This window comes from Gallus gallus, chromosome 17 (assembly GCF_016699485.2).
Source record: "Gallus gallus isolate bGalGal1 chromosome 17, bGalGal1.mat.broiler.GRCg7b, whole genome shotgun sequence".
NCBI lineage: Eukaryota > Metazoa > Chordata > Aves > Galliformes > Phasianidae > Gallus > Gallus gallus.
In genome coordinates, this window is record NC_052548.1 from 2,889,341 (window position 1) to 2,910,635 (window position 21,295).

The 21,295-nt window shown below is 45.7% G+C and overlaps 1 protein-coding gene across 23 annotated transcripts in view; it reads left to right on the forward strand.

The window, feature by feature from the left end:
• Positions 1-21,295, forward strand: part of CACNA1B (calcium voltage-gated channel subunit alpha1 B) — a 260,207-nt gene that overhangs the window by 113,091 nt on the left and 125,821 nt on the right. For all 23 annotated transcript variants that reach the window (XR_001464423.4, XM_015279262.4, XM_015279261.4 and 20 more), the window contains exons 7-8: positions 7,889-7,992; positions 20,330-20,445. Coding sequence is in view for 22 of the 23 variants with exons in the window: in XM_015279262.4 (XP_015134748.3) it covers positions 7,889-7,992; positions 20,330-20,445 (220 nt within the window). In the remaining variant the exon portion in view is untranslated. The remainder of the gene's footprint in view (positions 1-7,888; positions 7,993-20,329; positions 20,446-21,295) is intronic.

A 21,295-nucleotide genomic window follows, 5' to 3' on the forward strand; every position in this document is an offset into this window, starting at 1 on the left:
GGTAGAGTCCCTTGGCCTGCCTGTAATTTCTGACAGTGAATGAGAGTTTTCACAGCGCTGGGCACGCTCATGAATAAAGCAGCTGAGTGAGTCCACACTATCAGGGGACAGAATGAATTTTTTATTGAGGAGTCCTGTTAGCATATTTACCCATTGATTTGTTGGAGCCGTAAGCCTGCAGACCAAGGCATAAAACATCAGCGTTTTTGCTTTTTCTGTCTCACCAGCCCTGTGCTTCTTCGGAAAGCATAAAGCTGGAAGAGGGAAGAAACGAGGGGGAAGGATTTGGGCTCCTATTTTAATTTGGTTGAATTAACATCGTTACTGATTGCAACAACCATACTTAGAACACGCTTGTCCACAGCTAGCGATATCCTAGGACAATTTAAATGCTGCCAGCATCAAGGATTTTACCAAGAGTCATCTTTTGCTTTTTGAGTTGATCCCAGTAGTGAATACCTCTGTGTTCTGCTCCTCTAAATATCCAGTGACCGAAGTGTTGGATGCTCCTTTTGGGGGCAGAAGGATTATCACTGTTTCAGAACACCACAGATTTGAATGTTATGTGAGAGTCAAAAGATTTGTGGATGTTTCTTTCTGATGCCTGCTTGGTCACAGGGTGGATCCAGGCAGTAGCAATAGGCTTTGAACAAGGTGGATTGTTATTTTCTAATGTCGGTGAAGCAGGCTGACTCATCTCTTGAAGGTAAAAAGTTGGAGTGGAATAATGCAAAGGACTTCTGTGATGAGAGAGGAACTTCTCAGAAACATTGATTTGGGTATAAATGGGCCAGGGATGTACAGAGAACCTCTTCCCAGACAGCTCACTTTGAGCAGACGTTGTGTTCATGATTTCTTTGCTTTTAGCCAATGTAAAAAGCAGTGTAGAAAGCCAGTGGGCTCTTGGAATGCTTTTCTTTCGACTGCTGGGCCCCAGGACACCCAGGACAGGTGCTGTCACATCCCAAAGAGCCTCCAGAAGGGACTGAGCCACAAAGTCCAAAATCCATTTGGGAATTACTATGAAGGTACAGAAGGCACAAATACAGTGTATTAAAGGAGACTGTCTGATCACTTGCTGTTAGTTTGACCTTGGGTGGACCTCTGGGGTTCCTGAGATCTTGTCCTTCCCAGGACATGTGTGGAGACCTCCAGCTCGGGAGTTAGCCTCAGAACATGTGTAAGCAGTCAAAATGACAAGATATAGTTGGTGCTGGTGTGTGGCTCCAAATTTCCCTGCATCTTGCTGGACTGGGACTCTTCCATTAGAATCACTTCTGGACCTTAGAGCACCTGAATGGACCTAAACCAACTGTTCCCAAATGGAAGGATGCTCAAGGGGGCCATCTGAATCTCAATCCAACTCTGCCTCAGTGCGTGCAAGAATGTGATTTGGGCTGACCCCTAATGTCATTAGCCAACCCATCCTACTTTTCTCCTTCACACGGATGAGCACACCAGGCAGGAGCTCTGTCATCTGCTTCCTGTGGGTCGTACAACCCCTGAGCATCAGTTGGATGTGCATCTCTCTGCCAATTTAATTTTGCTTGAAAGGGTCAATCGCCAGCAGTTCCCCATCCCTGGCTGTCGTGTTCCTGCAGAGCTCCATACCAGATGCTCTCTGCAAATGGACTGTAACATCTGAAAGTCAGTAACCAAAGTTATTGGACTGACTTTGTGCCAAGGTTTTTATTAAAGCTATGACTGACAAAAAAAAAAGGAAAAAAATACCTAAAAAAATTGAACGCAGCTATTTTGCAGATTCTAATATTTCATATGATAAACCAGAATGTGGGGTCAGGACTTGAGAGACAGGACTTATCTCACTGGTTCTTACAGTGATCTACTGGGAAATCTGGGAGCAGCTCTCCTCCCACTGGCCTGTGACCCCATTTCGCGTGCTGTAAACCCAAAGTTAGGCTTCCCCAGTACAGGATGTGGTGAAATTTCTGGGTGAAAACTCTTATTTCTGAGGGTTGCAGTATTGTAAAAGGTTTTTACCAATCTTTTCAGTCCCATTTTGTAACCATCTTTGTTGAAAATAAAACATGGAATACAATATCAGATGTCCTGCTAGGCTTTAGGTTTGAGATTGTATTTTAGGGTGAATTTGTTTTCTGTAGGAATTTCAGCAGAATGGGATCTAGACTTTGATGTAGACCTTCTTGCACTGGTTGGGCAAAGCTTATGCTTGCCCATCGATATGCCTTTAAGGACTTCAGATGACAGTTAGATTTGAGCTTGGACCTATCAAGTTCATGTGAAGCCTATATAACTCATTGTCCATCTGTGAGAGGACTTGTTACTTTCTGTAATTGAAGATTAGTGCTTTGGGATACGATGTGGACCATGCAGCATCCAAGAGAAATGACTAGATTAAACTTCATTTGAGTCTGCGATGATTTTGTGAGTAGGTCAGTCATTAATTCCACAGGCTGAGCTGAGAATGGCCTTCTCAGCAAATTTGTGTTTGCTGCCCTTACAGTGTCTTGTGCAAGGTCTTTCTCTGATAAAGAGAGCTCTGCAGGAGGGACTTGGTGCCTCGAGAAAATGTGCTGGATAGAGCAGGGCTCCGTGTGCTTATTGTGCATGCTTTTCATTGCTGTGGTTTTGCTTTGTTCCTGGTAATGTCCATGTTTGCCTAATCCTAAGATAGGAACGGGCAGAAATGGATCAAACATATAAATGGTGTTGCTAATTAACAGGAACAGGAGAGGAGAGAATTGTGAGAAATCAGATGAAAGGTAAATAAAGTTCATCTCTCAAAGTCAGCTGAGAGTTTCCCCCAAAGCAAAAGCACTTATCTGAGGGAAGATTGTACTTTAATTGCCCCAAATAAGCCAGGGTCTGCCATTGGTTGAATTAAAGTGAGTGAACTCTGGATGTACTTCACATTTTGATTAAAATTGTAGTAGGGAGCTGAGGTCTGTTTCAGCTTGGGCTGTATCTGTCGAATTAGATCTCTTCTCTATTGAGCCCTGCTTTGGAAACTTTTCCAAAGATTTGTATGCTGGTCCATTAATTGCTTGTCTTTCACATCAGCAGAATATGGACAAAGAGCATCTTCCTTGGAGAGAGGAGAAAATTGCCTCCGGGTTGTAGTTCCTTTCTAAAGCGGCTGAGAAAAGAAAGGTGTAAGCAGCAGAATGGGTCCTTGTTTAGAAAAGGGAGATATTTTCCTCTTCTAGTGGTATTTAAAAGGGCTGTGGGCAGCGCAGGCTGATGGCAGCTCTTTTCCTTGCAGCAGATCCAGACTGTGCATCCCTCAGCTCTTAGATTCACCCAGACCATGGCTTCAGCGTTCACTTTGCTGGCTGTTGGTAGGTGGCACACGTGCCCAGATGTGTGGGAATCCCCCAGTTATCTCCTACGTGAAATACAGATTTAAGTTCTGTGTTTCAGAATATAGATGTGTTCTGTAACGTAGCTGGAGGAGCGTGGGAATGTGTGGGCAGCTGTGCTGTCTGCTTAGAGAGAAGAGGGGGTTAGGATTTGGGGGATTGTTCTTTGTTTGACTTGCTCTAATTTTCTGTCTGTAAATCTCCTGAAGCCTCAGGTTTGCCATCTGCTGAACAGAGGCAGGAGCTCCCCTGTTCCCAAGGCTGCATGTAAACCAAATCTCACGTCATGTTTGTACATCATGTTGGGATTCCAGAACCAGGAACCCATCACTGATGCAAACTCGAGCTTGCCCAAAGGATGGTGAAGCTGTGAAGGGTTTGGAGCACAAGCTTGTGGGGAGCAGCTGAAGGAACTGGGATGGGTCAGTCTGGAGAAGAGGAGGCTCAGGAGAGGGAGACATTATTGCTCTCTCTAAGTGCCTGAAAGGAGGTTGTGGCGAGGTGGGTTTGACCTCTGCTCCCATTTAACAGCAATAGGATGAGAGGCAGCAGCCTTACGTTGCTCCAGGGGAGGTTCAGGTTGGGTATTAGAAAATATTTCTTCTTCAGAAGAGTGGTGTGGCAGTGGCACAGGCTGCTCAGGGAGCGGTGGAGTCACTGTCCCTGGAGGTGTTCCAGATCTGTGGAGATGTGGCACTGATGGGGATAAGTTGATGGTAGACTTCATGATCTTAGAGGTCTTTTCCAACCTTAATGATTCTGACTCTAAGCAATCCTAATGAAAAAGCAGAGGTCTCCATTCCTTGGTGCTGTGGGTCTCTCTGCAGAGGCTATGACAGTTTTCCCATTGTTGGTGGGAGCCTTACTAGCAGGAAAGTGCTATGGAGGGCTTCTTCTCCTACCAAATTCAGTGTTTATTCCCTTTGATCAGCCCTGTCTGAAGTCAAGGTTAGGCTGGCGGGCTGTGAGTCCCTGATGATGCCCCAGCTATAAAATCATAGAATCATTAAGGTTGGAAAATACCACTATGATAATCTAGTCCAACCATCACCTCATTCCCACCATGCTTACTAAACCATGTTCCTCAGTGCCACGTCCACTCTTTTCTTGAAAACCTCCAAGGATGGAGACTCCACCACCTCCCTGGGCAGCCTGTTATATGGGGAGCACGGAGCCAGAATTAGGGTCCCCAGAGCACTGGGGATGCTGGGATGGGATGGGGTGAGAAAGCGATGGTTGAGCAAGGCTCTGCTGGCATTTGTTGGCTGGAAAAATCCCAGTGCATGGGGATGGGATGAGGCTGATTGGGGTAGAGCTGCTGTAATGGCAAGGAGCTCTGGAGACATGAAAAACTCATCTTGGGGCTTTGCCTCTGTGTGTGTCCTGGGAGGCAGGGTTATGGCCAGGACTGCAAAAAGGAAGGCAAAAGGTAATAGAAGTGCATTTCTGCTCTCAGCAGCCCGTTGCAAGCTGTAGTGGTTATTTCAAAACACACCTTTAAATGAATTAATAGTTAGACACAGCTGCCATCTTGTTAGCATAAAGAGGCAGTGGCCCAACTGTCTGCATTAGTGCTGGCCTTCCCCTGCTGTCAGACAGGTTGCATGAGGCCTGGCAGTGGGAAGCACCTCGTGCCTGGCTGGAGTACACTCTGTTCTCTTGGCTTTATTGGGAGCTCAGGGCATTAATCTCCCTGCATGACAGAAACCTTTTAGCTCCCGCGTTTGTTACAGATGACAATATTCATCCACTGATCTCTGCTGAGAGGTGGCCGTACGGTGGCTGATTGGGGATGCTGTCAGTCTGGTTGGTGCTGCATGACAGGGAGAAGGAAGCTCCCACATTAATGCTGGAGTTGTCCTTTGGCACCCAGCTGTGACCTGGGCTCTCCAGTTGAGCAGTGGCAGTGGGCTCTGGGGTGGGCAATGCAGCAGAGTCATATGGAGGAGCCTAGAGAAGTGCAGGGGTGGGTTTAGGTCAGGCTTGTGGAAAACAGAGAGGTGAAAGATGGGAAACATCTGTGAGGGTGCGTTTGGCTGCTCATGCCAGGTGAGAAGCAGCTTGCAGATGAGCAGAGGTTGGGCAGAGGAAGCTGTGGCTGCTGGGCTCATTGGGAAGAGCACTTGAGCAGCTGGACTGTTCAGGTGCCTGAGGAACAGCTCTCAGGGCCCTTGTTTCTACCATGACTCTACATTGTCCCTTAGCCTTCCTGTACCTCAGTTTCCCACTGTGCAGCACATCTCCTTTGGGAGTTGGATGCTGCCAAGCTTAATGGACATGAGCTATTCATGCCTGTGCCTGTGGCACTCCTGCAGCAAGGCTTCACTTTGCTTTGGGCTCTATTGAGGCGCTGCTGGTGAAAGCAGTGGGTGAGCAACAAGGGAGCCCTCTTGCAAGCCGGTGCTTTGTCCTGATGTAATTGTGGCACATCGTTACAAGTATTTTGTTTCTACTTCTTCCCTGTTGGGTTAGGCCTGCAGTTAGGATCAAGTGGCACTGACAGTCAGCCAGGCATTACTCCGGCAAAATATGTCAGCTGGAACATTAAAATTGATTTTGTCTTTTGGCTCATTCTACTTAATGAGCAAGTCTGGAGCTGGGCCACAGCCCAAGGCCCAGCTGCTGTGTGCAGGGAGGTGCCTGCAGGACTTTTCCTGGAGGAGAGGAGCATGGCTTTCCTGTCAGCTCCCAGGCTTCATTCACTGAAGCATCTCACCATGGCAGAGCTACTGCCATAAACTCTGCTTGGGTTCAAGTGTGCTTAGCAGCACTGAGAAAGACACTGCATGTCTGTGAAGGCTCTGCTTTCATGGAAGGAGATTTCTGCTCACCTTTTTGCTGATGTTTTGTCCTCGGGGTTGTCCTGGATCCCTCCGTGAGAGAGAAGTGGCAGGGGAAGGCTCTGCCCTGCCCTGAGCATCAGGCAGTCTAGCAGGAGTTCAGAGGAGGGTTGTTAATTAGTCGTATTTCAGCACATTTCATTTTCAGGGCTTTGATCGTGGCATGGAATTGTGGATCTGTCGCCAAGTTTGGGCTTCAAATGAATAAATAAATGATAAACGATCATTTGGCAGCAATGAACCTGCTGCACTCTCTTTGCATGTTTATGTGGTTTCTCTTCACCCATCTGTTCCCTTCTTCCAGCTCTTCCTTTTGGGTTTCAGCCCCCTTTGCCTGGCCCATGGCAGCTCCCCGCCTTGCTGTGCAATGGGTGGCATGAGGGCTGCCACCACGGTCAGCAGAACGGGAATGGAGCCTGGGTTTGATGACAACTATTGGAAAAGGCATTAAAATCCCTGTGAGGAGATAACAGGCTGAACAGAGTTTTCCCAGCCTGTTTTCTCTTCATTTCTCTGTCTCACAGTGGTTTTGCCTTTGGCAGGGCTGGTAGGTGGCTGTGTTGGTTAGTCCTTGCTCCACTCGGGTAAGTTGCTGACCAACTCACGTGGGTGTTTCTGAAGAAGTTAGCTGTTTGCAGAAAGGCTCGTCACTCATTTGACCTGGAAAAGATTCCTTGAGGAAGGATTTGTGCCCCATATTAAAAACAACTCAGAAGGTACTGATTTGCATCTGTGTTATGAGCGTTATTACCTGCGCGAAACGTGATGAGATTGGTCACCTGTGTCATGGGTGCACTCTACTTATGCAAAGACACTTTGAGATGGCACTGAGCAAACACAGCTGGAATAGTCCTGGCTGCATCTAGTCTGGATGGATGGGTAGGTCATGCTATTCCGTGCCCACTGCGGGAGGAGGCAGGAGCAGCAGAAATGTATTTGGGTCTCTGTATTTCTCCCCCTTCTCCCTCCCTTACACCTGACATTCTCAGATTGCTGCGTTCTTCACTCACAAGAGCAGAATTTGTGTTTTTCTCAGTATGCGGCCGTGTGGCATTTTACTTTTCAGCAGCTCCTTCAAGAGCTCCCTTGTGCTTGGTGAATGCAGAAACTGTCACAAACCCAACCACCTCCCCCTAATCTGGGCTGCTGCTTACTCAGGGAGCTTCAGGCAGAGCTTTGATGACAATTCCGAGGTGCTGAGCAAGCAGCTGTGGCACTGCAGTCGCTCTGAAGATGCCTCGTTTTCTTGCAGACTTTTTGTCTTCTCCATGTGTGCAGACCCTGGGCACAGCGCCATGCAGCCCAGCTTAGTGGAAGGCTGTGGTCCCTTCCTGTACTCCAGATGGAGATACTGCACTGATGCTCAACGTGTGAGGGAACATAGAGTGGGGGGTAGGGACGAGGATGCTGTAGAAGGTACACACAGTTAGGGTGCTAAAATTTGCCGTGATCAGTTTTGGCCCCCTCCAGAGTTAGAGATGAACGCTTGTGCTGGAGCTGACATTAAACTGTGGTGCAGACAGTGGTTCATTGCATCACCTGTTGGCATTTCAACTGGTTGACAGAGCTAACCAGTGTATCAGTGGTAGACATCCCCAAGGAAATCTGAAGGGAATCACCAGTGCTCCCTGCTCTGCACTTTATGGTGTTCTGTTTCTGAGGCTCATTAATATTTATTTGTCTCTCTCCTCTTCTCTTGGCTTCCAGACAAACGATGCTGCAGGAAATACCTGGAACTGGCTTTACTTCATCCCTCTCATCATCATCGGCTCTTTCTTCATGCTGAACTTGGTGCTGGGTGTCCTATCAGGGTAAGACACTAATGACTTCTTTGTCTCTACCTGGATACCAAAAGGAGCAATGTATTGGTTTTAGCGCTGTGGAGAGGATGTAGGTGAAAAAAAGCAGATGAGTGATCCATCACGCTGTACACTGTCCCCATCTGCATATTTCATACCCTGCCCTTCCCTTGATGGTTTACAGAAACCTTGGATGGTTTCTGTAACACTATAGAGCCATAGGTCACGGGATGAGCTAGCAAGAAATCCTTTGTTGAGATGATAAACTAAGAAAAGGGAGGTTTGGGTTAGATATTAGGAGGAAGTTTTTCACCCGGAGGGTGGTGACGCACTGAACAGGTTGCCCAAAGAGGCTGTGGATGCCCCCTCCCTGCAGGCACTCAAGCCCAGGCTGGATGTGGCTCTGGGCAGCCTGGTCTGCTGGTTGGTGACCCTGCACATAGCAGGGGGTTGGAACTGGATGAGCATTGTGGTCCTTTTCAACCCAGGCCATTCTATGATTCTATGATATGATTCTATGATTCTGAATCCAGACATGTGTTAAGTGATCTCCCTCTGATTACACCAACTTGGGCCTGTTCTGCCACTGCTTACTCTTGTGCTGCCTTGAAAATCAGTGTTCACATTGCATTTGGTCTAGCTGTGCAGCATGTGGAAATAAGAAGCTCAAACAAAAGCTAATTAAAAGATATTGGTTTAAATTTTTGTTATAAATTCTAGCAGTTTAAGCCAGTGTCTGGATTTTAGGAACATCCTGGTCTCTTGATACTCAAACTCCAGGGGTCAGCCAAGGATTCAGCATTTGCTGGCCACGAATGTTGGGTTTGGGCCATTGTGGAGATCAGGCTGCCAGGTTTGAAGCCTAACTGGAACGCCCCCAACGTCTGTGGAAATTTGATCTGCATTTAACAATATCTGACTCATCTTAATGATTTGTGGGCTCTTAAACTGTGGCACCTCATTTTGCACACAATTTCTCCTTTGCTCATCCAGGTGATCTCAATTACGCAGATCTGTAAAGACCTGGATTTATTTCTGTCTTTTGCCAGCTGAGGAAGAGAGAAAAGAGTTAATGCTGTTGACTGATAAATGCCTTTTGGTGCTGCACGTTTGCTCTTTAAGTTACTAGGGAAAGAAAATTGTTTTTCAAAGAACAGATTTGTGCTTAAATTTAGTATTTTGTTAGAGATCCTCATCCTCAGTGCGTGAGCTGAGGTGAGGAGTAGGAAGCAGCAAGGCAGTTCTGTTTGAGGATGAGGATATATGTGCCATCTAACAAGACAAGGTCATGGAGAAGGCCAAGTGGTCCAACACGTTGATTCTTTGGTCCAGCAATAGTGGCCATGATCAGTGAAAGCCATTGAATCAAAGCATTTCCCCAGACATCCTATCATATCAGGGGCTCTTCAAAGGAGAGCTTGGTGGCTGTGTGTGTTTGACGTATAATTTAAAGCAAGAACCAGAGGCAGGGCTGAGTGTGGTTCATTAGGTAGTTCATCTTTTCTGTTCCACGGTGGGGTCAGCCCACATGTGCTGAAATGGATGCTTGTGTTTTAAAACAAAGCCTGGAAGCCTGCAGGCTCCTTTTCCTTCATCTGATTCAAGAGTGTTTGGTGACTGAAAGATGGGGACCTCGGACTGGCTCTCCTGAAAGCCTCTTGTTGCTTGGGGCAAGATATGAATATTATATAAATGTGCATCTTCTGAAGGGCATAAAAAGCAAGGAGGCAGTTCTGCATGTCTAGTTTCCCTTTGCTAGTTGTAAGGATAATAATATTTTCTTCACAGAGGGAAGCTTCCAAATTCTATTCCATATCGTGGTTTGATGTCCTTGGGTAGAATAATTCCTGGGGAGAGACTCAAGAAAATAAACCGTGCAGCGCAGGTGTTGACCACATTGCTCAGCAGGCTGCTGGTGGGCTTGCAGCTATTGAGCAATGAAGAAACCTGTGTGTACTGGAATGGCCTAGAGAGGGAAAGATGCTGTAGAAACAAAAAGACCTTCTGAAGGCACAGGCTGTTATATTTACTAACAGAAAGCCCCAGACAGCACTTTAGAGAGATATGCATTTTAGCTGGAGGTTATTCTTTGCACAAGTCTCTGTGCGTGGTTTTGATCATTGAAGGAGAGATACACAGAAGGGGTTGCTGGTAAATACATGTTGACTTTCACAGGGTAGAGTTTCACTCAAGGGTGTAACGCAATCCCCATTACAGCAACAGTGCCAGCTGGCAGCTCCTGCAGAGGGGACCCTCAGAATGTCCCACCTTCTTTCTATAAGAGAAAGTTAATTTAGGGTTAGGGCTGCTACAGATTGCCCACAGTCCAGGTGATCCCAGCATTCACTCTCTTGCCCTTTTCATGATCTGAGCACCTCACAGCCCAGGCAACAATCATAGGTGAAGAATGGAGAAGCCAAGATTAGATCACCGGTTTCACAGGCTCTTTCAAGATCTTTGTTACTGTTGATGTTTCAGTCTTTTACCGTATTCATAGAATCATTAAGGTTGGAAAAGACCTCTAAGATCATCAAGTCCAATCATCAACCCATTGCCACCATGCCCATGTCCCTCAGTGCCATGTCTCCATGGTTCTTGAGCACCTCCAAGGACAGTGATTTCACCACTTCCCTCTGCTGCCTATCCCAGTGCCTGACCATGAGTATTCATCATCAGAATTAGAGAGTTAATCTTCAGTATGCTGCTGTACTTTGGAAAGCCACAGAAAAGTCTTTTACTGGAGTGTTCTTCATTGTCGTTGGTTTTGAGTCATTTTCTCTCGTGCGTGTATTTGTGCTCTGTGCTGGACAATAAGGAAGGCACATTCCTGGAGTAGGTATGTGGACACTACCACTGAATATGGCAATATGAATAAGCTGAAATGACAACAAAGTTATTGAGCTTCCTACTGACGCTGGATTATACAGTTTTTTCCGTAAGTCCTAATGGAATTTTCTGCCTTTCTGTAGTTGCTTATGAACCCAGGTCAACAATTGGCAGATACCACCTCGGAAGGTGGGCTTATCTCCTGAGTTTATCTGTTTGAGTGGTGGAGATAGATTGGCCTGGTTGGGATCCCAAGCTTCCTCTGCTAGCAAAACATGGCAGCATTTGCAATGCAAATGTTACAGAAGAGATGGTACCTGTTTTAAAGTAAAGAGCAAACAACCTTTCCCCTCTACTGCTGCTTCTGGAATTATAATAAATGTAAAGACAGGGAAGTGGCAGGGAGATTGGGAATGTGTAAGTCTTAGTGAAAACTTGGTATAAAAATAACCCCAAATCTCAGGCCACAGATGAGATGTCAGAATCCTCTGAGTACATGGCTAAAGAGGTAATTAAAAGCATGTGGACTATCATTCAGATTAAATGAGGCTCTTCCTGCTGTACAGAGTGTCCTCCTCCAGCGTGCTGATCAAAGCCCTGCTGGTGCTCTTGTCATCAGCTAATACTTAAGCACCCTCCCTAAAAGGTGCTCTCTGCCTTCTATTCCTTTCCTATCCCTGACAAAAGCTCTGTTGCTAGACTGCTGGCACAGCCTGTCTTTCCTTGTGCCACCAAATACTGAGACATCCCCAACAGTCCTAGGAAATGGGGTGCAGAGTTCTTGGGAATGTTATTTTTCTGATGGTGCAATAGGAGTGCTGGGTTCTCCTGTATCTTTACAGGATGTGTTGAGGTGGATAACATGTCATGCCTGCCCACCACGGTCCTTAAGATGGATATCTGCCTTGGGAAATTGCTAGCTATTTCCCCCCCTGGCCAAGTTGTGGGTCATGAGCATGAATGTGCTGTTTTCTCAGTGTATTGTGATGGTCATGTATGTATACAAGCAGCTCAAACAACTCCTACAATCCTCCTGTCTTGCTTACAAAAGATGTGGGGCTCACCAGCGGGAGCACAGCATCCAACTTGCAGTGTTGTGAGGTAATACAGCTTTGTGTTCCTTGTTGGGACTTTTCCTCTGTACCTCTCACTGTGTATTCCCCCTGCTTTCCGTTTTCACTCTCTGGTGCTTGTTTGATCTCTCTGTGAACTGATAGAACGCAACTGCCCTGAGGAGATAATGGAGAAACGAGGTTAAGCTTTTCTGGAGCAGCATTTGATGAGTGCTATGGCTGATCTGTGCGAAGGCTGGGGCTGTGTGGGGCCAGGATTGCCCAGGGGGTGGTAGAATCACCATCCCTGGAGGTGTTCCAGTACCATGGAGGTGTGGCACTGAGGGATGTGGGCATGGTGAGGGTGGGTTGGGGTTGGACTTGGTGATCTTAGAGGTCTTTTCCAACCTGAATGATTCTATGATTCTAACAAGGTTTGACTGTAGACACCTTTTGCTTTTCCCCAAAACACAAAGTTGTTTGCTGTCTTTGATTCTAACTGGAAGATGCTCTGTGATGATCCTGAATTTTTTTAATTGAAGTCTGCATGTGGCTTTGTGGTTTCCCGTGAGGAGAGAATAAAATCTCCCTTGAAGGAGGGAAGTCCTGACCAATGCTCATTCATCTGTATGCCTTTGCATTGATTTCTTACTATCAGGATACTAGTAGGCATCTGGTGGCTCTTCCCACACATCTCCATAAGCACCATTACCTTCCCAGTGGTTTCCCTTTCTTTGCAGTGACTTGAAAAGCTGTTTTGCTCATCCTGGTGCTGTTCCCCTCTCAGCCCAGCTACGGGCTGAAGGGATTACAGAGTTTCCTACTGCTTGGGTGTTGAATTGGACATTAATTTTACCTGGCAATGGGCTGAATGATTCTGGATAATGCATCTGTTGCTGTTTTGACGTTTTGGATTACGCAATGCAAAGAGGATAAATGTTATCATGGGATGCTGCAATGGAGACAATTTGACTTATTTCAAGTCTAAGTGCTTTCTGGCACCATTTCCTGTAGCAGTGGGGAGTGATGTGGGTGATGAGGCAGTGGGAGCACCGTCCAGAGAGGGCAGCCTGCTGGGGATGATGCATTGGAATACTGTGTCTGTGCCTTGAGAGTGTGAAAAATGCTGCTTGTCACATCCTCAAATATTTATGGTGAAGTCTGAGGTGTTTCCAGAGCGGCCAATACAGAGTAATGATCTTTCCTGAGGTTTACTCATCTGGCTGCTAGGACCAAAGTGTGGAGTGGCGCACTTTGCATCTTCCCTGCTAAAGTATTGCCGTCATGTTGTTCAGACCTTCTCTGACCCATGATGTGCAACATTGGCCTCGTGCTGTATGGGACCACCTACTGTAAGAACGGCAGGGAGATGTTTTCTATGGTTGTAGCATCTTTGTAACAGCAGGAGCCTGACAAGGGACATGGCCACAGACCGTGCAGGCACCTTGCTGGTGAAATGAGGGTCAGGTAAATGGTGCTTTCACTCTTTCCTGCTGCCCACTGTTCTGAGCAGTCTGCAATGTGAGATGATGCTCTGGGGGCAGTCGCGTTGAACACTGTCTTGTGTTCAGGTCTCCCTAGGGGATATCTACTTCCATATCTGACAGCAGTGCCTGGGGTTGCTGAGACCTTGGGGCTGTTTGAGCAGCTCGAGGGGAAGGAGCACAGCCCTGTTTAGACCTCGTTGAACTGGCTGTCCTGATGACTTGCTCTGCTGGGTTTCATGACATGTTTTCCCAGCCTGAGGAATTCTGCCAGATTGAGATCGTAAAACTTCAGCCTGCAAGATGTGCAGAGGCTGGAGGAGAATGAGGCTGATTAATTTGTCATAATGGCAAAGTGTTCTTCTGTCCTCCTTCTCCCTCATTACAGAGACAATCACTCATTTTCCCTGAAAATTTGTTCCAAGTCTGCTGTTACCTGCTGCGATCTGACTTTGGCTGCTGCTAACTATTTACATTGGAAGAGCTATCCTTAAAAGATATGAAACTGCCTGCTTTCTCATAGCTCATTCTTTCTCCAACCTGTGCTTAAAAGGGATGCGAATGACAGAACAAATGGGTTGATGGTTGGACTAGATGACCTTACTGGTTGTTTGAGGGAACCCTTCCAATTCAGGATACTTTATGACTCTATTTTACAGGACACAGCTTCATCATTAAGCACCAAACCCTTATTTTCAGGGACCAGGGACTATACTTGGACTCCAAAGCCATCGTTTTATCACCTGCAGCCTAATTTTTTATGTCCAGAGTCTTATTTTAGAGCCCAAGGCGTTATTTTTAGGGTAGAAATCCTCCTCTTGGGGGTCTGTGGTCTTCTCTGACAGGGCACATCCCTCCTTTTTAGTGTTCAAAGCCTCATCCTAGGGGCCAAGCCCTCATTTTTTCCACTCTAAAGCATGCTAATGGGGTGCAAAACTGCTTTTTTATTACCCAGAGCTGCCTCCTTTAGGTGAGGTTGATGTTTGGACTTGATGATCTCAAAGATCTTTTCCAAGTTAAATGATTCTACGTTTCTATGTTTACTTGTCCTTCTGTTATGCTACAATGGAAATAAAAGCCTGTAAGATAGGAATGACACATAAGAAACCAAAATTTGAATTGCCTGGGGACTCTGCTTTGACTGAGCTGGAGGCTTGAGCCCGTGGTTCATCCAGCACATGCACTGAGCTGATGCTGTCTGTTGATACTGTGAGGTAAATGGTGTGTCCATGTCCCCCCAGCACCCATTGTTGTCTTGTTGGGCCGGGTTTGCCCAACTTTTGCATTCACAGCGTTTCAAATCAGGATAGGTGGAATCAAAGTGAAACTGGCATAAGCTGGATGTAATGACTAAAGGAAGGAAGATGTATTGAAGGCTTCACCTCTGCACTGTCTTTCTAGAAATACAAGATGTATCTCATACCTGGCTTGCAATTGAAGCATTTTCCTCTGTGTTCAATGATAAAAGTGGCTGTGAAGCCTAGCTCGGTGCTGAGAGATCAATCTCACAGCGATACTTTCATCCTTTATCAGCTGGTTGAGGGAAGATATTTTGGCCTTATCTTAAGAGCAATGAGGAGGAAGTAGCAGCAGCTCTGGCCACGCAGGATTGATTGAGCCAGTCTTTATCCCTAAGTGGGGGATGTTAGGATGGATGAACCACTTCAATCAGGTGGGTCTGTATATTGGGGGGAGACAGGCATTCCCCCCCAAAACATTCCCAAGGTCGTTGGGAATGTTTTGGTTGTAGCCCCAGGTGAATTAAAAATAGGTAACACTGGATGTATTTGGGATTTCATGCAGCTGATGGGTCAGTGTGAGGCAGGTGAGGGCCTATGCAATTTTATTGTCTTCAGCACTAAGAAACCTCAGTTCTACCCATTCTACTTTCCACCTCTTTTTTTAACATGCTGGCACCCACCTCGGTGATTGCACTGAGGGGAACTCTGAGCTCTCTTCTCCCCTTCATCCCCTGCCCTGGCTTCTGACATCCCGTGTGCTGCCATGAACAATTCAGCCCCACTGTCCATCTTTCTCCTGCTGGCTCTCCATGTGCTCCCCTTCTACCAGGACTCCTTCTGTGTCTTTGTCTCCCAAAGTACAGGTTTGCAGAAGGTAAGATAAATGCTTAGCACAGCCAAGGCTTTGTGTCCTTTGTTGTATAAACAGTTACAGTCATAAAGGTGTTGGGCTTCTTTTTTTTTTCTTTCTTTTTTTTTTTCTTTTTGCTGCATCCAGCAGAGACTTCCCCTTATAAAGGATTTACTGTTCTTCAGAAAGACAAAAGAGAGAGATATGAACCAGCAGAACAAATTCTTTCCCTGGAGCGAGAATCTGCTTTTCTGTAGACGCTTGGGTGCTGATGTGGTTAGTGAATGAAATGCTGGGGTTTTTAACCAGATCAGGCCCTGCTGAAGCAAGCTGTAAGGGGCTTTGCAGGACTGTGTGGGTGAGGCAGGAAATTCAATCACACGAGCCTTGCAGCACTGTGGGATGGCAGCAGCACAAGGAGGGGGCTCAGCAGGACTCTGCCCGCCATGCTGTCATAGCGAGCTTCACTCAAGCAGTAGAGTCATAGAATCATCAAGGTTGGAATGGCCACTAAGATCATCAAGTCCAACCATCAGCCCATCTCCACCATCCCACTAAATCATGCTGCTCAGTGCAACATATCCATTTTTCTTGAAAACTTCCAGAGATGGTGACTCCACCACACCCCTTGGCAGCCTGTTCCAATACTTCAGCACCCCTTCTGAGAAGAAATTTTTCCTAATATGCAGCATAAACCTCCCCTGCTGCAATTTTAAGCCATTACCTCTTGTCCTGTCAAAGGACAGTAGGGGTTTGGTTGGATTGGGAAAACGTGGCAAACTCCTTTATCACGAAGACCTGAGAATGAAACTAAAAATTGACTGAAGTTCTGTCCCACAGTTGATTAACCAGAACAAATCGTAGGAAGTGGACGTCCACCCTTAATACCCCATTAAGCGTTTCTGCTTGCATGTAGATTCTCCCTTCCATTGTGCTGGGAGGTTGTCCTTCGCCTCTGGAGGATCTGGTGAGTAAAGTATCGCCGGCGAGTGAGCAGAAGCATGAGAAATCTGGTTTTACTAAAAAAAAAAAATGCAGGTAGTTTCATGTCCATCTTACAAGTTTTATCAGCCAGCATGTTCATTTGTCAGCTGTCCTACACGTGCATCTCTGGGTTCCTACTGTAGCATCCTATGGAAGTTTATAGTTTGGCGTTATTCTTGTTGAAGGCTTACAGACAGTTAGGCAGATAATTGGCACTGAATCTTTTTTTGAGGTTCTTTCCATGGTCTCTCCCCATCCAGATACTCCTTGAGTGGCACAAAACAAGTGAGTTTGTGCAACCGATGCTCCTCTGGCTTGTAGTCTTCTATAGTGATGCTCCTCCAACTTGCATGTCAAGCAGCCAGAGGAGTTGGTGTATTCCATCAGCTGTCTCCTGCCTGTCCCTCACTGCTCCTGAGTGATGTGGGCTGTTTAACAGGCTGCTGTCAAATCACAAGTCTGTTCTTGGGCACTGTTCCATGTTCAAGCAACAAAGCTCACAAATTAAGCCTTCTGTCTTGGCCCATTTTCTTTCTCCACCTGGAGAATTCGCTTTGGCCAGTGAGTGACTCAGGCAGTCAAACATCTGTAGGCCTGGCTAGTTCCTTAGCTAGCAGATCACCCATTTCTCTGGCAGTTTTGGGGAGCTCATGTCCCCCAGTGCCTCAGTTTTGCTCATTCCTTTGTAATACTTGGACTACAGATGAAGCTGGTTCTTAAATTCACAGGTCATTTTTGTTGCTGTTGTTCTAGACATAAAATTCTGAAGCCTTTTTAAACTCCTTTCTGGGGATTCTTGTTGAAGTCCTCCTGAGATTTGTGCTTCTTTTTGCTCGCTCTGAACAGTGCTTTAGATTCAGTAGAGGAAGGCTTTTCTCCCAGTATAAGAGATGAGTTTTCATGAGATCATGTGTAGCTCAGTGGTACTGTTCTGAATGAGGAGCTAATTACCTATGTCATTATCGTGAATCGCTAATCACCACCACTATTAGAGCTAGCAATGACAGTAATGCTGTATCGTCTTTCTGTACCTCTCTCTCTTTTGAGTGGGAAGCTTTTCTGTCTTCTTTCTACTGGGAAAGCATGAATTACAGATGTTGAATTATGTGATTAGTCTTGCAGCAAGCTTGGGTGTGTGCCACAAAACCCAAGACCAGGCAGCCTGTTGCACAGTACTCCATCTCAGCTGCTGTACGGGAAAACTGAACAGAGGATGTAGATCAGGGGCTTTGTTTGTTCTCCTTTTCGATTGGTGTGACAGTGTTTTTCACTTAAGACTGGCACAGATAAATCAATTGTAAGAATGTCATTGGAGTATAATATTTTATAGACCCTGGTGGTTACTCATGAGTTGACCTTGTCTCTCTCATGACTGGGAAACTCTTGAGTTTCCCTGAAGTGGCCATTCCAGTGCGTATTTACACCATGATTTATTTCACTCTTTCTCCCACCGCTGTGACAAGTAACGATCATTCATTTTCGTGGTGACTTTAAGCACCGACCATTCTTGAGAAGAAAAATGTGACACATTGAGCTTGACTGGTATGGCATATGGTTTCCATGATGAATGCCCTTCCGTTGATGTCTACTCCGGCTGTCCCTGTAGGATCAGTTATTCGCAACTGTCATGTTTTAACTAAAATGCACTGTAGTCATCTATCCAGGCAGATCTCATCTTCATCCTAAGCAGTGTCTCCTGATGCTGTTCTGTGTGTAGGAGTGCCAACCTTTCCAGCTCTCCACCTCCTAACGCCTCTCCAGGCAGTGCTGAAGGAGGAATGTTTTGGGGGACGTCTTGGGGCACACAGTAGCTGTTAAGAGTGAATGACAAGGATGGATGAATGTTATTTAATATTCTTCATTTCAGAATTAGCTGCTATAATGAACGTCCTGGATATAAAGCTGGGCAGAAGGCAGCCTATTTTCTGCTGAGATTTCCAAGCAAATCTGGGAGATTTTTTTCATTTTTCAAGTCAGTGGCATAAATAGCAATTATGCTGGATAAAAAAGTAGATTTGTTTACTGCTATGAAACATTCCTATGGGGTTTTCCAAGCTTCTGTTGGAATAGGCAGAAAACCTTCATCATAAGTATTTCGAGATGAAATATGCCATTTTTATAATTTGTTCCCTTTTTCTTTGAAATCGTTCAGAAATTTTGCTGAAAATCTCTCATAAAGAAATTCTGAGATTTTTCCAGTTACTGCAGATGGGGAATATTTCAGTTCTTGAATGATGATGAATGCAGTGGAGCAGAGAGAAGCATGCTTTTATTAATGCATTTCAGAAAGAAAAAATCTTTTGACAGATTCCAGCTTAGTCGAACCTCGTGAGGTAGGAGAAAGGTGCACGATGCTTTCCTCCAGTAGAAAGACCATACCTCAGAACCCTCCAGTCTTAAACCTGCTAGAGCTCTGCTGCACTTTGAAGATAGTCAATGAACAGAGACCCAAAGTGTTTGGGTCTTGTCTTGAGAGCTGCTTTCCCAGAAGTGCCAGTCCCAGTACCAACCCCTGAGGAGCACCACTCAGGAGGAGGTCCATGGCCCTGACCAGTAGGTGCTGAACCAGAAATGAGAACATTAAAAAGGAAGAGAGAGAAAATGGGCATCCCAGCTCACATATGCAGGCAGCTGAGTCCCCAGGAAGACATGTGCTGAATGCCGAGGAGCAGCTAGCTGTCAGTGCAGAGTGATGTTTCAGCTTCCTCCATTTCAGGGGTGGGTCATAGGCTGTGCGATCAGTGGGGGACAGAAGAGGGGAATGAGGATCACATCACGGCTAATTGCAGCTCTCACATCATGGCTGCAGTGCTGAGCTGAGTTCTCTTGCAGTCCCCTTCTCCTTGGGTCAGTCCTGCCAAACTAAGCACAAGCGTCAGCTTTGAAGGTTGAAATGTAGGCTGTGAATGTAAAGCTGGCTTTGGCACTTGCAGTTCGTTATTCTCCATTCTTCCTCCTTCCTCCCATCTCCTGCTCCTTGTTCGATTCTAACTGAAAAGTATTTGTGGATAACAAATAGGTGACAAGGGGAGATTTCAGCAAAGAGCAAAGTTAAGTAAGGCTTGCAGAGAAGGACACGGCAGTGTTAAGATGTTAAATGGGATGAAGAGTAGGGCACTGGTGTATATGAGAGACAAAACCTCATTGAGGTTAACCATATAGGTTTAAACTATTGTGGGATTCACTCCTGTAACTGCTTACTGGTGTGTGCTCAGAGCGAGGGACTGTAGGGGCTGGTATATAAGCAGTAGATGTACCTGCAGAGGTCACCTCAGCTGGAGCATCAGGTGCTCCTTAGAGGTGATAGAGCTTAGTCTAGGGAAAGCCCCAGTGTGAGTGTCTGGGAGTGGTGGCTGCGCTGTTGTCTTAGAATTATTTCAAAGTAGGCTGTAGGATGTGCTTGGAGAAGGTTTTTGCAGTGGTTGAGTGTCTTTTTTCTCATTTTCCAGCTTGCATTATTTGGTTACTTCCTGATCCACTCCCTCTATATAGTCCCATTGAGGTGATTTGATGCTTTCCATATGACTTTAGCAAAACTAGATCATTGTTACCCTCAGCCTCGAGCATCTGGGGTATTTCTCCTTACTCCAGAATAACCAACCTCACCTACAGCTGTTGTTGGACTTGTTTGTCAAAGCTGGCTTAAGCCTGGGAAAACTCTGAGGAAAGCTAGCTAGGAAGTGCAAATCTCTTCCAAAACTCAAAGATTGCTGGTGCTTCTATGACAAATATTCTGCTTCCAGTGGAATCAGAGTGGTAGCTTGTTGAATGCTGATGCATAGTGTGCTATGGTTTCTTCTTGCTGCTGCTGCTGACTTCAGTCTTTATGAAGTTATTCTAAAACATGAAGGAGAAGCTGCATATTTTTCCTGACACTGTGTGATGTACCTCCTCATTCTTCTTTCTCTGTAGTGAATTTGCCAAAGAACGAGAGAGGGTAGAAAACCGTCGAGCTTTCCTGAAACTCCGTAGGCAACAGCAAATAGAACGGGAGCTAAATGGATATTTGGAGTGGATCTTCAAAGCAGGTAAGTGGAGACAGCTAATGTTGGTTCACTAAGGTGTGTGGCATGTAGAGCCTGATGATGGCAAGGATCTGTCCTTGGTGCTTCTGACTATCCGAGACTGGGCATGGCCCAGCCAACACTTACCGGTTTTGTTGGAATTGTTTCCAAACAGTTGCACTGAAGTTATTGTGGATGATCCCAGGTTGGTTAAGCACAAATAAAGTACTTGCTCCAACTTTATTGCTGAGAGCAAAGCATTAAGGCATTAGTTGTCTTAAAACAGTACAATACAAAAAGCAATATGGTGCAAAGTCTCCACTGTGGCAAAACTGTTCTCTTTCATGAGTCATTTATATTTTATTTACTTTCCACTGCAGCTATTTCATAAGCCTCTGTTGCTATGATGGCAAAATACACTGGAATGTCATTTTTATGAGCTACAAAGATCACTTTCATTAAACTTATCCCAGCACACATTAACATTGTTTTATAACAATTATAACTGAACATTACACTTTATTGCAAGCAGTGATCAACTTTAACAAAGACCTAAATACTTCAATTTAACTAAAAAGAGCATGTTTTTCTTTTTCTGTGGAGATTACCAATAATCCTTCTGATATATATTGACATAACCACAGTGCAGTTCATTACCATTTGCTTCCACGCTTGTATTTCTGCAACGCTTAAACAACGGAGTGAAGTGAAAATGCCTTTTAAAAAAATGATGGAGAGAAAAAGAAGTGGTGGCTTCACAAATAGATTTTCAGGCACCTTTGTAGGCGGGTCAACTTAATCCCTGCCCACTGTGACTAGGGAAACTGAGGTCCAGCACTGTATGGTGACTCTCTGGATGCCAGTTGATGAGCCA